Source organism: Palaemon carinicauda, chromosome 17 (assembly GCF_036898095.1).
Source record: "Palaemon carinicauda isolate YSFRI2023 chromosome 17, ASM3689809v2, whole genome shotgun sequence".
NCBI lineage: Eukaryota > Metazoa > Arthropoda > Malacostraca > Decapoda > Palaemonidae > Palaemon > Palaemon carinicauda.
This window is the reverse complement of record NC_090741.1, coordinates 34,835,541-34,850,194: the sequence shown is the minus strand read 5'-3', so window position 1 is coordinate 34,850,194 and position 14,654 is coordinate 34,835,541. Positions and strand designations below refer to the sequence as shown.

General features: G+C 37.4%; 1 protein-coding gene and 2 long non-coding RNA genes across 3 annotated transcripts; all 3 read left to right on the top strand.

The window, feature by feature from the left end:
* The first annotated feature begins 5,312 nt into the window (after nucleotides 1-5,312).
* On the top strand, nucleotides 5,313-6,224 carry LOC137656660 (uncharacterized). Its single transcript, XR_011047003.1, has 2 exons — nucleotides 5,313-5,850; nucleotides 6,190-6,224. It is a non-coding gene; the product is annotated as an uncharacterized lncRNA (long non-coding RNA).
* Nucleotides 6,225-6,826: 602 nt separating this feature from the next.
* LOC137656303 (uncharacterized) lies at nucleotides 6,827-11,987 on the top strand. Its single transcript, XM_068390474.1, has 2 exons — nucleotides 6,827-11,827; nucleotides 11,979-11,987. The coding sequence occupies exons 1-2, from the start codon at nucleotides 6,827-6,829 to the stop codon at nucleotides 11,985-11,987; spliced, it is 5,010 nt and encodes a 1,669-aa protein (XP_068246575.1).
* Nucleotides 11,988-12,047: 60 nt separating this feature from the next.
* Nucleotides 12,048-13,612, top strand: LOC137656659 (uncharacterized). Its single transcript, XR_011047002.1, has 2 exons — nucleotides 12,048-13,238; nucleotides 13,578-13,612. It is a non-coding gene; the product is annotated as an uncharacterized lncRNA (long non-coding RNA).
* Nucleotides 13,613-14,654: the final 1,042 nt, after the last annotated feature.

The window sequence follows — 14,654 nt, the reverse complement described above, 5'->3', positions numbered from 1 at the left end:
ATATATATATATATATATATATATACATATATATATCCTTTCTGAGTGGGGATACCTTAACGTGGTGAAACGGTTTGTGTATCACCATGATCAAGCAAAGCTATACTAATCAAGGCCACCCATAATATGTTGGTTTGCTGCTAGCGATCAGAATTAAGTCTCCCACCATCACCAATCCGCAGTGGCAAGCAAGGGGATGAAAATAGCTAAGCCCCAGACAAGAAATGGCTGTATCTGTATGTGTATATATATATATATATATATATATATATATATATATTATATATATATATATATATATATATATATATATATATATATATATATATATATATATATATATATATATATATATATATCTGTCTGTCTGTATATGTATATATGTATATATATATATATATATATATATATATATATATATATATATATATATATATATATATATATAAATATATCACATTTACGTATAAACACCTTCAAACAATTGTAGTTACATAGATAAAGAAATGTTAAAGTTCCGTTGGCTTCCAGAGAAAGAATTTCTCTTGGCAATACTTCCATATGAAGGACAGACTCTCTCTCTCTCTCTCTCTCTCTCTCTCTCTCTCTCTCTCTCTCTCTCTCTCTCTCTCTCACTCCATTAAATTAATTCACGGCATTGGCATAGAACATTTGATTCATTAAAAGTGGATTCAGCATTTTTAAAATGATAATTTCAAATTAAATCCTGACGCAATTTGAATATCCAATTGCATTATCATAAGAAGAAATTAAAAGTAAGGGAAAAGTGTACACCCACATCTGCCTTTGATTCAGATGTAATCTCAAATGAAATATAGCTACGACCTCAGAGAGAATTAGAGGAACACTCAGTAGAGAGCATGCCTCCGTCACAGCCAAGCAGCCTTATTTTGCTCTCAACTCCATTGCGTACTTGTACCTTGACGACCCACCAAGTTTGATCAATCGGTAAGGTAGTTTTTGTGTAAAGCTGTTCACAAACAAATAAATAAACAACGGCAGGGGTGAATACATACCCTTGGCAAAATCTTCGATTTTCGCAAGGATAATACAAGAGGAAGAGAAAGAAAAAGCGTCGACGACAGCCACCTACGATAAGGTGACGTCATCAATGACGATAACGAAAAAAATGGTAGACATTAAAAGAGGCAGCTGAACGGGATTAATCTATCAATAAAATGAAATTACTGAAAAGAAAGACATGATTACTTAAGAGAAAATCCATATAGCTATGATCATCTATACGCCCTTGATCATGGGTGAGGTCGTTTGAGCATTAACTTATAAAAAAAGGACTAAAAGTATGGTTATAGAACGTACAAGAAACAGAAGCTTACCATGTTTCTTAAGGAAAGAGTAAAACATAAGGGAAGATAGAGGGAGAGTGTGCATTCAAACAGCTTGAAAGAAGCAATAAGGACCAGTCAATCTCCGAGAAGCTGTTACATGAGAAGTTTGAGAGTCTATAGTGGCATAAAATGCTCCACAGAGAATTTTGACCTGATTAAATTCAAGTCTTTGTGGAGGGTTTTGGGGATGAAGAAAAGAGCTACTAGACCGACCAGAACATGAAACAATGGTTGTGTTTGGTGATGTTAATGCAATGAGAGAAACAATGGTTGTACTTAGTGATGTTAATGCAACGAGGAACAATGGTTGTACTTGGTGATGTCAATGTAATGAGGAATAATGGTTTTGCTTGGTGATATTAATGCAACGAGAAACAATAGTTGTGCAAGCTGGTTTTAATGCTAACAGAATAAATGCTTATTCTTGCTGATGTTAATAAAAGGAGAGGAACAATGGCTTTAATTGGTGAAATTAATGCAATGAGAAACAATTGTTGTGCTTAGTGATGTTAATGCAAAGAGAGAAACAATAGTTGTGCTTGGTGATTTTAATGCAATGAGAGAAACAATGGTTGTGCTCGGTGATTTCAATGCAGTGAGAGAAACAATGATCATACTTGGTGATATTAATGCAACGAGAAACAATGGTTGTCCTTGGTGATGTTAATGCAATGATAGAAACAATGGTTGCGCTTGGTGATTTTAATACAATGAGAGAAAAAATGATCGTACTTGGTGATATTGATGCAATGAGAAACAATGGTTGTGCTTGGTGATGTTAATGCAATGAGAGAAACAATAGTTGCACTTGGTGATTTTAATGCAATTAGAGAAACAATGATCGCACTTGGTGATATTAACGCAACGAGAAACTATGGTTGTGCTTGGTGATGTTGATGCAATGAGAGAATCAATGGTTGTACTTGGGGATTTTAATGCAATTAGAGAAACAATGATCGTACTTGGTGATATTAATGCAACTAGAAACAATGGTTGTGCTTGGTGATGTTAATGCAATGAGAGAAACAATAGTTGTGCTTGGTGATTTTAATGCAATCAGAGAAACAATGATCGTACTTGGTGATATTAATGCAACGAGAAACAGTGGTTGTGCTTGGTGATGTTAATGTAATGAAAGTTGATATAAAAATCAGAAATAGATTTGTTTAATTAGGTCAAACGGGGGGGGGGGGGGGCAATCAGAGCTAAATTTGTAAATGTGGGAAAACTCCGAAGTTGCAGTATGAATGGAAAAGTCAAGAGGATGGACAGCAAAATGTAGGAAAACCAGCAGGTACAGAGGCATAGCAGAAAATTGTGTGCATCTAGGGGTTGAAGGGACACTGCAAAGCCCGATTTGTAAGGCCTACAGCACACCAGGATACAAAGAGATGGATTTGCTGGCAGGTATGGAGTTCAATGATGTTAAAATGTGCTGGAAATAGAACTTCTTTCTGGAATAGTAATGGTTTCCAGTGAAAAATGTTCAAGGAGAAGAGATGTTTACTAGATGTCATATTGATACAAGTTATGTGAAAGAACTGACTGACACATTTTATGATAAGGATTAGCTATAGTTTTAGGTTTCATTTCATGAAAAGAATATTATGGTATACATCGTGCAAGATACATTTAGGATAGAGTTTTTATTCGTCATACGCCACATATGGTTTAAGTTGAGTATTAGCATGACTCCTCCTACGCCTGTTGACGCAAAAGGCCTCGGTTAAATTTCACCAGTCGTCTCTATCTTGAACTTTCAAATCAATGATTCTCCATTCATCATCTCCTACTTCACGCTTCATAGTCCTCAGCCATGTACGCCTGGGTTTTCCAGCTTTTCTAATTACGTATTATATCTTTTTATATTTCTCCAGTTATTATGAATAGAAGTATTTTTCAGAAAACGTAAACACGGGCCCTAACACACTAATCTGGTGTAGGGTGTTCCCCTCGATCGAGAAACCAAAATAATTGGCAAAATAAAACTAAAAACAGCGAGAGAGTCATATCCTTCAGTCTCCCTCGCCCTGCATGTACACACTTTATTCAATTATACAAAACGTATTGTCAATAGAAATATATATTTTTTAGCATTTTTTTTATTTCAAGACTAGTGTCTAATTCTTCTGGGTGTATCTTATTTTGCTTTGAACTTAAAGGCTTTGATATTTTTATTTTATGGTCGAGTGAAGATTGTTATTCAAGAATTATAACTTTTCTTTCTTTCGTTTTTACTTTTCAAGTAAGAATAAATCCCTCAGGAAAGATTTTATAGATTACGATAATGGTTGTGGTGGCCTTATTAGTAACGTCTCTGTCTTGTGATCACCAGACTGGGGTTCGAGTCTCGTGCAAACTCTTTAGTCCCTTTGGTCGCTGCAACCTCAACATCCTTGTGAGCTACGGATGGGGGGTTTAGGGAAGTCTATAGGTCTACCTGCTGAGTCATCAGCAGCCATTGTCTAGTCTTCCTTTGGCCTAGCTTGGGTGGAGAAGGAGTTTAGGCGCTAATATGTATATATGGTCAGCCTCTCGGGCATTGTCCTGCTTGATAGGGCAGTGTCACTGTCCCTTGCTTCTACCATTCATGAGCGGCCTTTAAAACTTTACTTGTCCTCTTCATCCAAATAATAATAATAATAATAATAATAATAATAATAATAATAATAATAGCCTAAGGAGTCCTTGTGAGATCCACTCCGTCTTCAGAGATATTCCACCGCCTTGAATAAGGCAGAAGAAGACGAACCGGAGCAGCTAACCGTGGAAATTTATCTGGACGATTCGACTAATTTTTAAGACAAATGGCCACTGACAAGAAACGCCTTTCTCCGAGAAACTGATCATCCTAAATCTTCCACTCTGGAATGCACTCGGGGACTTGGAGACGGAATGTAAAGATCTCTTCTTCTTCTTCTCTCTCTTCAAGTGACCGCTCATTTCGCCTGTCAATGGTGGATGAATATTTTGGTTACAACTAGACAGTGACTGTTCTCTTTCTTACAACGTCAAAATCTTCGGACGATATTTCTTCGAGGCTTTACAAAGTCTTTGGTGCAGATATTTATTGGAAGCTTTTCAAGACATCGTGGATCCATTACTAGGTGCAGTGTTGCTAGTTTAGATAGATAGTGTACCAACCGTGTGTCACACAATACATCACCAATGTGACGGCCGAGAGAGGGTTGTGAACTCAAAGGCAGGATGCAATCAACTGAGTTCACAACCCTCTCTCGGCCGTCACATTGGTGCCCGGCCATCACATTGGTGACCCCGGAAGTCGACTCGCTCCCACCGCCTTCCACCCCCACCCCCTCGCCCCTTCATCGTTGGTACTATGACGGACTCTACGGCAGTTGGTGCTGCGGCCGCTCCATTCAAACTTTCATCGTTTGCCAGCGGAGAGGCGTTTGCTTAGTTTCAGCACGCAGAAGTCCAGTTTCGCATCAGGGGCGTGACTCGCTCAACCACCAAAGCGGATTATGTTCTCGCGGCGATACCCGAGGACACCTTCCCAGAAATATCCGACTGGCTTTGTGAACAAGGAGACACCCCAATAGCGTATGACGCCCTCAAAACATACCTTCTGCAGCAGTACTCGCCGTCGCCAGCCACCCGTATAGCAATGCTTTTTCAGCTCTCGCAACAACCGTTGGGGGACCAAAGGGCTTCGCTTGCCCTCAGGGAGATGACCAGTATCGCTCGCCTTCAACCTGCCGCAGACGGCTCTCCTCGTGAGGTGAACCTACTTCGTGGCCTTTGGATACGCCGTTTACCCAAACCTGTACGCGCTGCCATACCCGATGTCGATAGTTTACCCATAAAGGACTTGATGACCAAAGCCAACGCCCTTATGGACAGCCACTTCAAGACCTCCATCAACGCCTCCACCCCTGACGACGAGGATGCCTATTCAATGTCAACCGAAGCTGTGGAAAATGAAAAGGAATTTCATTTTTTATTTGCATATTAATTAAATACTTCCATTACTTAGGTGTGAAAATGAAAATTGCTTTATATTTATTTAATTTGCCAAATACACAATTCGTGATCTGTTATTTTAGAGGAATCTAAACTGAGCTTGTTGTCACAGTTACTTACAATCTAGTTCGCTAGTAAACTACCGAGATCACCAATTGAGTGTTTACATTTAAGAAAACAGAAGTCTGTTCCAGTTCTTTTGTTCTGGTAGATCAGTTCAACGTGAGGCAGAGTGGAGAGAGGTTTGTCGATCCATCATTATACATATATCCGGCCGATCAACGATCCTATGGTTTTATCCGGGAATTATCTTCGCTCTGGATTTGGATTTTTTTAACCTCATGAACTCAAAGTAATATATAAGTGCGACATCGATGGGGCTCATGGAGACGGCAACCGGGTATTATTCCGTATATCGGAAGTTTGAACCCCTGAGACTACCACACCACCTCGTCCATTAAAGTGTAGCTTTATTCCTGCCGGGCTGATATAAGATGTGAGTAACTTGGTGATTATGCACGCTCAGTATACTTTAATTTATAACAGTTAACAATTCCATTCATGAATTGTGGCAGCCAGCGTGTCTGCTATTAATATTTAATATAATTTGACCTTGAACATTTTAAATTATACTGTATTTGGTGTATTTTATCAACTTTAAACGCAATTTTCACTGTTTCACCTTTAATATAAATTCGAGTAGATTATCGTGCTCGGCTTGTTATTTGTCAAGTTGTTTTCTTTATATAGCTCGAACTTTCTTAAGGGTAATTTTTTGCGTTGGGTTAGATGCTGTTTTATATCCTTTTACAGTGTATTGTTTCATAAATTTCAGGTCAGTGTTGAATAAAGGGATATATGGTGAAGAGATTATTACTGCATACGACCACTTGGAAATTTGAGTGGTTGAATATTCTCGAGGACTTCGGAACGGCAACTCAGCTTACTGCTTTCAATTATTTAACTATGTAAACGATCAGATGTATTGTTAAATATAATAATTTTAGAACTAGATATTTTATTATATCCCAGAAGTTTATTCAAATGGCGCCCCCGGGTGGGCGCGCTGGAAAGCTGCTGTTGCCGTTTCCGTGGCCTCATTCGGTGTCGTAACTTGCTAATTGGATTATTTTTCTCATTACGAATTGTTTGGTGAATTATTGGTATTTCATTAAAGGTGGTAATAATTTTTCATTTTACTGCGCGTTGTTTCGTGTTTAGTTTTATTGCTTGTTTGACAATTTCGTAATGCATTCGATTATATACGTGCGATATTGTTAGTTATTACCGGCCGTGCTGTGGTTTGTTTAGTTTTGCTTGTTTGGCAATTTCTTAATACATTCGATTATTTACGGGCGATATTGTTAGTTATTACCGGCCGTGCTGTGATTTGTTTAGCATTCGTGATTTTTTTTAAGTATATATTTGTAACATTTATTTCTTTGTGAGCAGTATCTGTGTTTTGTGCCAAAATGTCTCATAAACTTAAATATCACATTAGTTCACGAGGGAATTTTAGAGGACAAGTGAATATTATTTTTAATGACATTTCAAGTTTGTCTGGTAAATCGGAAGATGAAAGAAAGATTCTTGAAATCAAATTAAACCGAGTTAAAGATGAACTTTCCAGATTGGATGTTATCATTAGAGATTTGAAATGGGAAGATAATGCTTCGGACGAAGCCAAAGCTGTTGCTGAGAACGAAAGGGAAATTACTGAGAGTAGTTCTTATGATGACAAAATAAATCGGTGTTTGTATAATTTAACCAAAGTTTCTGTATCACAATCGCCATGTTGTAATAGTGGTAGGCTTAAAAGTCCTGAGGCTCCTTTGCCTACGTTCTGTAGCCAAGATGGTGAAGATTTGACAAAGTTTTTAAGTCAGTTTGAAGATGTTGTACAGCGGTATAATTATTCAGACTTTGACAAGTTTTTGCTATTAAAACAGCAAATTTCCGGTAGAGCGTCACATTTGATTAATTCATTGGATAGTGTACAACAGTCTTATACTATTGCAAAGGATTTACTCTTACAAGCACTTGCGTCTCCTTCAGTTCGTAAGTTTAATGTATTGCAGCGTTTGACAGAGTTGAAGTTGGATTTTTCATCTGATCCATTTGAGTATATTGGTAATATTAATTCTATACAAGACTCTATTAAAAGTTTGAGTATCTCTGTTGATGACGTAGTACAGTATTTTTCATGGAAGGGACTAAACAAAAAATTTCAAGATCAGCTTGTGCAAATTACAAATGAAACTAACCCTTCTTTGGATCAGATAAAGAGCAAGTTCTTTGAGGCGAGTGAGAGATATATGGAAGTACAGAAACGAGTTGATTATAGATCCAAACACAGACCATGTCCCTCTAATTCAGCTGTTGGTTTAGCAGCCAAAGTAGATTGTCAATCAACCCCCACCACAAGTTTAGCATCTAACGTAAAGTTACGGAAAGATAATGCTAATGTATTCAAACATTGTTCTCTTTGTGATAATGGGGACCATCCAGTTCATAAATGTAGTAAATATCCGGACCCTAAATCAAAGCTCGATAGGCTGAAGAAACTTAAAGCTTGTATAAAATGTGCCCGGTTGGATCACTCTTCAGATAAGTGCAATTTCTATTTTGCCAGACGTTGTTTTTGTGGTTCTTTTCATTTCACGTTTTTGTGTTTGAGTAATATAAGGAAAGAACACACAAATGATAGTAATGGTTTGGCAAAGAAGGGTAAAGATAAGCCTCCAAAGTCAGATAAGGTAGAAGTAAAAGATAAGAGTTCGAGTATAACTTTTGCTGAAGCCTCAAGGGATGTTATGATGGTAAATGATTGTAGTCTTGCAATTCTACCCACCTTTTCTTGTGACCTTCTTAATGGAAATCGCATCCGTTGTTTGCGAGATGGGGGATGTCAATCAAATTTCATAACTGAAGAGTGTGCTGTTAGGGAAAATTTACCAATTGTTAAATCAAATATTACGTTAAGAGTAAATGGATTTAATTCTTCCCGATTGTACAATACGTGTTCTTATAAAGTGTCTATGATGATTGGGGACAGATTATGTGAATTGGAGGCTATGAGTGTACCATCCATTAAAACATGTTTAAAACTACCTGGTTTGACATCTGTTGTTCAGGGTTTTATTGAAAAGGGCTATACTGTTGCTGATAAATATCTGTTAAATGGAAAGGATGAAATTATGGACGTAGATTTCATCTTAGGGTCGAATTCTGCATATTGCCTTAAGGAAAATACTGTTCTTTTTGGTGACTTAGAGGGTAATATACCTTCTGTGTACTCGGTAACTCCGTTGGGTATTATGCTCATAGGAAATCTGGATCAAATGAGTCATAATTTGATACATTTGAAGAATTGTCAGGACACTGTTGCCCATATTTCATGCTCTAATATTTTATCTATAGTATGTGAAGAAGTTGAGGACATGGGTAATGTCTGCAATGCTTCCCTGACAAACAGTTATACGGAAGTTGGAGCTAATTTTGCGGTACTTGATCATAATGGAGAAATTATAGACACTGAATTTGAGAGAGCCAGCAAAGAAGTTCTCGACAACTTATGTTTGAAAACATTGAATTTTGATGATGTTAATATTCCAGAAGATTATGTCGAGAACAATGATAAAATTGTTGACTATGTTCTCAGTAACACAACTCGGAATGCTGACGGCAGACTAGTTATGCCCTTAATTTGGAATAATAAAGTAAAACATTTATTGGGCAAAAATCGTCATTTGGCAACTCAAATTTTGAAGTCTAATTTAAAGAAATTCACCATAAAGAATCCTGATTACTTAAATATGATGGATCAATATTTCAAAGAACAACAGGAGTTAGGCATCATAGAAAGAATAGAGAATTTGGAACAGTTTTTGTTGGAGAATCCTTGTCACAGTTTCATGGGTCACCTGGGAGTTTTCAAGCTTGAGAGAGAGACTACAAAATGTCGGGTGGTCTTTTTGTCTAACCTTAGTGAAAGAGATCCCTCTCAGAAAGTTACACTAAGTCACAATCAAGCCATGTTGAGTGGACCTTGCATCAATCAAAAGATAACCACTGCTCTTTTGAACTTACGCTTTGATACTAAATTGCTATGTTTTGATGTAAAGAAAGCTTTTCTAAATATTTGCTTGACCCCTTTGGATTCAAACAAGCTGCTATTTTTGTGGTTCAAAAATATGGCTCGGAAAGATTATACTCTTGTTGGATATAGAAATTTGAGATTGCCCTTTGGCTTAGTTTGCTCACCTTGTTTGCTTTTGCTTGGTCTGTACAAAATCCTTATGATTGATACTGATATGGATTCTAAAGAAATTAAGGAACTTAAGAGACACATCTACTCCCTAATCTATATGGATAATGGTAGCATCACCTCCAATACTGCAGAAGAACTTCAGTGGGCATTTGATAATCTTAAAAACATATTTGAACCTTATAAATTTTTTCTGCAGCAGTTTGTCACTAACGATGAGGAACTACAGGATAAAATTGATGAAAATGAATCTAAGAAAACCTCAACAGAAGTTAAGCTTTTGGGAATGGTATGGAATCGTTTAGATGATACTTTAAGAACCCGACATTTGCAGTTGGATATTGGAGCAGATAATAAGAGGAAAGTATTAAAATCCATTGCTGCACACTATGATGTGTTTGGATTTACAGGACCAATTCTAAATAGAGCAAGATTGTTTTTGCACAAATTGCAGTGTGATGGCTCATTTGATTGGGATATGAAACTTGATGATAGCCTTTTGAGGGAATGGAAAAACATTTGTAGACAAGTCAATGCATCTCCTGAAATAAAGATTCAAAGGTTTGTGGGAAGAAGGAATAGTCAGTATAGATTGGTAGCCTTTACTGATAGCAGTAAAGATATATATGGTACTACTGTTTATATTCAAGAGATTGATTCTTTGGAAGTTAGTTTTGTACTTGCAAAAAACAGAATTGTCAACAAAGCGCTTTCAGCTAAGGGAATTCCTTCATTAGAATTTCAGTCTATTGTATTGGGCTCGGAAGTATTAATTGACCTTTATAAAGATCTGGTAGGCCCTGCTTGTGTTTCGCCATTAGATATAGTAGAATTGAAGCTATATTCTGACAGTCTAGTTTCTCTTGCTTGGATTAATTCTCATGTTCATAAGCTTGAGAAGCAAAGTAAAAAAAGTATATTCATTCTTAATCGGTTGGAACACATAAGTAGACTTTGTGAAATTCATCCTATTATTTATGGATTTGTTTCAGGTATTGAAAACCCAGCTGATCAAATTACCAGACCTGTTTCATATAGAACTCTTATAAAGTCTAATTATTTTTCAGGACCTAAATTTTTAAAAGTGTGTTCTAATATGGATATGCAGATCAGCAGAGATGATATTTTGAATATTCAGGTTCCAAATCCTTTGGCAAAACCTGACCTTTCAGCCCTGGAAGCACGCAACTATCAGGTCATGCATGGCACGTCTATAGCTAAAGTTAATGAGCATTTAATATCTCCACAGAAATATTCTGATTTCTACAAACTGGTTTCCGTGCATAGATTAGTTTTAAAGTTTGTTCACATTCTAAAAGGTAGACTGTATAAAAGGGATACAGTTAAATACGCTCATATGAAAGTAACCTCAACAAATTTGTATACAGAGGCTATTACTCAAATCCTGAAAGTTGACCAAGACATTCACTTTGCAGATGTGAAAAAGTATTTTTCAAGTAAGTTCAAGAATGTTGGGAATATCCCCAATCTAGTTAATCAACTTAATGTTTATCCTGATAGGACTGGTTTATTGAGAGTTAGGAGTAAATTTTCTCGTTGGAAATGTGATGAAAGTATCCGTTATCCCATATTGTTGTCAAAGCACAGTGAGCTTGTGAGATTGATAATTTTAAGTTTACATTGTGCATTATCCCATTCAGGTTGCTATGTAATTTTAACCGAATTAAGAAAGCAGTATTGGGTACCGCACTACTTCTCTGTTGTAAAACGTGTATTGAAGGAGTGTATTACTTGTCGCAAGGTGAAACAGAGAACTATTAAACTTAATCAATCACCATACAGAGAATTTAGACTGGAACCCCCTAACATTCCATTTAAATATATTTTTATTGATCACTTGGGATACTTTCAGGTAAAATATCAACAGAAGAAAATTAAGGTCTGGATTTTGTGCATCACTTGTTTATGGTCAAGAGCAATAAATTTGAAGATATGTTTTGATCTTAGTACTGTAGAATTCTTGAGAGCCTTCCAGATCCATACTTATGAATATGGCATTCCTGAATTGTGCTTATCAGATTTAGGTTCATCATTGGTAGCTGGAGCAAATATAATGACTGATTTCTTGAGGGATTCTGATACTCAAGCATATTTTGAAGAAAATAATGTGAAGTCTCCCACTTTTGAACAATATTTCAAGGGTTGTCATCCATTGGGAGGTTTAGTTGAAGTTTGTGTTAAAATGGTGAAGCAACTAATCCATGGCTCTATTAAAAATTACGTGTTGGAATACAGAGATTTTGAGTTCATTGTTGCTCAAACAATTTATCAAGTCAATCGTAGACCTGTGGCATTTTTTGAAGGATTGAGAGATGAAAGTGATGACTTTATTCCAGACCCGATAACTCCTGAAAGACTTATCTATGGTTATGATAGGATCTCTCTTAATCTTATTCCCTCTTTGCAGCCAGACCCAGAAATGGATTCTGAATGGATTGCAAATAAGGAGCCACTTTTGCACATTAAAGAGAGCTATAATAAATTGAAAAATGTACGGAAGGCTCTGACTGAAACCTATAATAATGAATTTTTGGCTCATTTAATGAAGCAAGCAGTCAACGTTAAGAGTAGGTACAAACCCGTTACGCATAAACAACTAAAACCAGGTGATATTGTATTGATAAAAGAAGAAAATTGTAAACCCTTTAATTATCCAATGGCGGTGGTGAAGGAGACTGTAATGAACACTATTGGGGAGACAACTAATGCAATTTTATTGAAAGGTAGAACTCGCGAATTAGTAAAGCGTCATGTAAGCTCTTTGATTCCAATTTTAAGTGTAAATGAAATGCATGTAAACTCTGATCAGTCTGGGAAATCTGTTATTATTGATGACTCTTTTCAGATTGTAAATAAGGTGCGACGGAAAGCCGCCATGGAAAGTGAAAGCAGAACTAAAAATATGCTTATTAATGAATAATTTAGTTCTGTGGAAATGTATATTTTGTATATATTTGGCTGGGTATTGCAGTAAAAATTTATTTACATTTTTGTGCTTAATTTTTGTAATAGTTCAATAACGTTGCTTTATTGAACCCTTCCCCTGGAGTGTGGAAAATGAAAAGGAATTTCATTTTTTATTTGCATATTAATTAAATACTTCCATTACTTAGGTGTGAAAATGAAAATTGCTTTATATTTATTTAATTTGCCAAATACACAATTCGTGATCTGTTATTTTAGAGGAATCTAAACTGAGCTTGTTGTCACAGTTACTTACAATCTAGTTCGCTAGTAAACTACCGAGATCACCAATTGAGTGTTTACATTTAAGAAAACAGAAGTCTGTTCCAGTTCTTTTGTTCTGGTAGATCAGTTCAACGTGAGGCAGAGTGGAGAGAGGTTTGTCGATCCATCATTATACATATATCCGGCCGATCAACGATCCTATGGTTTTATCCGGGAATTATCTTCGCTCTGGATTTGGATTTTTTTAACCTCATGAACTCAAAGTAATATATAAGTGCGACATCGATGGGGCTCATGGAGACGGCAACCGGGTATTATTCCGTATATCGGAAGTTTGAACCCCTGAGACTACCACACCACCTCGTCCATTAAAGTGTAGCTTTATTCCTGCCGGGCTGATATAAGATGTGAGTAACTTGGTGATTATGCACGCTCAGTATACTTTAATTTATAACAGTTAACAATTCCATTCATGAATTGTGGCAGCCAGCGTGTCTGCTATTAATATTTAATATAATTTGACCTTGAACATTTTAAATTATACTGTATTTGGTGTATTTTATCAACTTTAAACGCAATTTTCACTGTTTCACCTTTAATATAAATTCGAGTAGATTATCGTGCTCGGCTTGTTATTTGTCAAGTTGTTTTCTTTATATAGCTCGAACTTTCTTAAGGGTAATTTTTTGCGTTGGGTTAGATGCTGTTTTATATCCTTTTACAGTGTATTGTTTCATAAATTTCAGGTCAGTGTTGAATAAAGGGATATATGGTGAAGAGATTATTACTGCATACGACCACTTGGAAATTTGAGTGGTTGAATATTCTCGAGGACTTTGGAACGGCAACTCAGCTTACTGCTTTCAATTATTTAACTATGTAAACGATCAGATGTATTGTTAAATATAGTCATTTTAGAACTAGATATTTTATTATATCCCAGAAGTTTATTCAAAGAAGCTGACATGAATGCCGTAGGACATACACGCCTACCCCGTGACGTGCCGAAGCGGTGACAAAGCCGCCCACCGCCCACCAATCTCTCGCTCCCCAACGAACGACTTCTACACCCACTTACTACCTCCCATCCGCCGCAGTTTTGCTACTACCACTTCAGATTCGGGTCAACCGCGAAGAAATATGCCAAGGATTGTCAGTGGCCAAAAAACGTGTAAGTAGGCCATCGCTTGTGGCGGTGGCCTCCCATGTTTCTAATGTTTTCTTTTTACAGGATGCAGGAACGGGCGTGCAATTTTTGGTAGACACGGGTGCTTGTCGTTCTCTTTTGCCAAGGAAACTCTTCAAGGCACGACGTAGTCTGTCTACATCTGCCGACGTCCGGTTGGTAGCTGCCAACGGATCTGCGATACCCACCTACGGTTACGAGAACCTCACATTATTGTTCGGAAACGGTAAATTCAATTGGAAGTTTCTCGTTGCTGACGTCACAATGCCAATCCTCGGTGCGGATTTCCTCTCTCATTTCCACCTTCTGGTCGATGTTGCCCACCGACGATTGGTCAACGCAGACTCGTACTTGTCGACACCTCTTCAACCCGCCCCCTCTAACCTCGCTCTCCACATCAGCGCACCCACGGATGCCTACACCCACCGCCTCACGTCGTACCCGGAAGTTTTCCGTCCAGAACTTCGCCAAACGCCCACGGTTCCTGCCAAGCACGGTATTTATCACCATATCAAGACGACGAGACCCCCAATCTTTGCAAAATTCAGACGTCTGGCACCGGAACGATTGGCAGCCGCCAAACGGACGTTCGCTGAAATGGAGGAAATGGGCCTTTGCCAAAAGGCCTCCAGCCCAT

Excerpts from the sequence above, each read along its gene's own strand:
- LOC137656303 (XM_068390474.1), top strand. The coding sequence starts at position 6,827 with ATGTCTCATAAACTTAAATATCACATTAGTTCACGAGGGAATTTTAGA.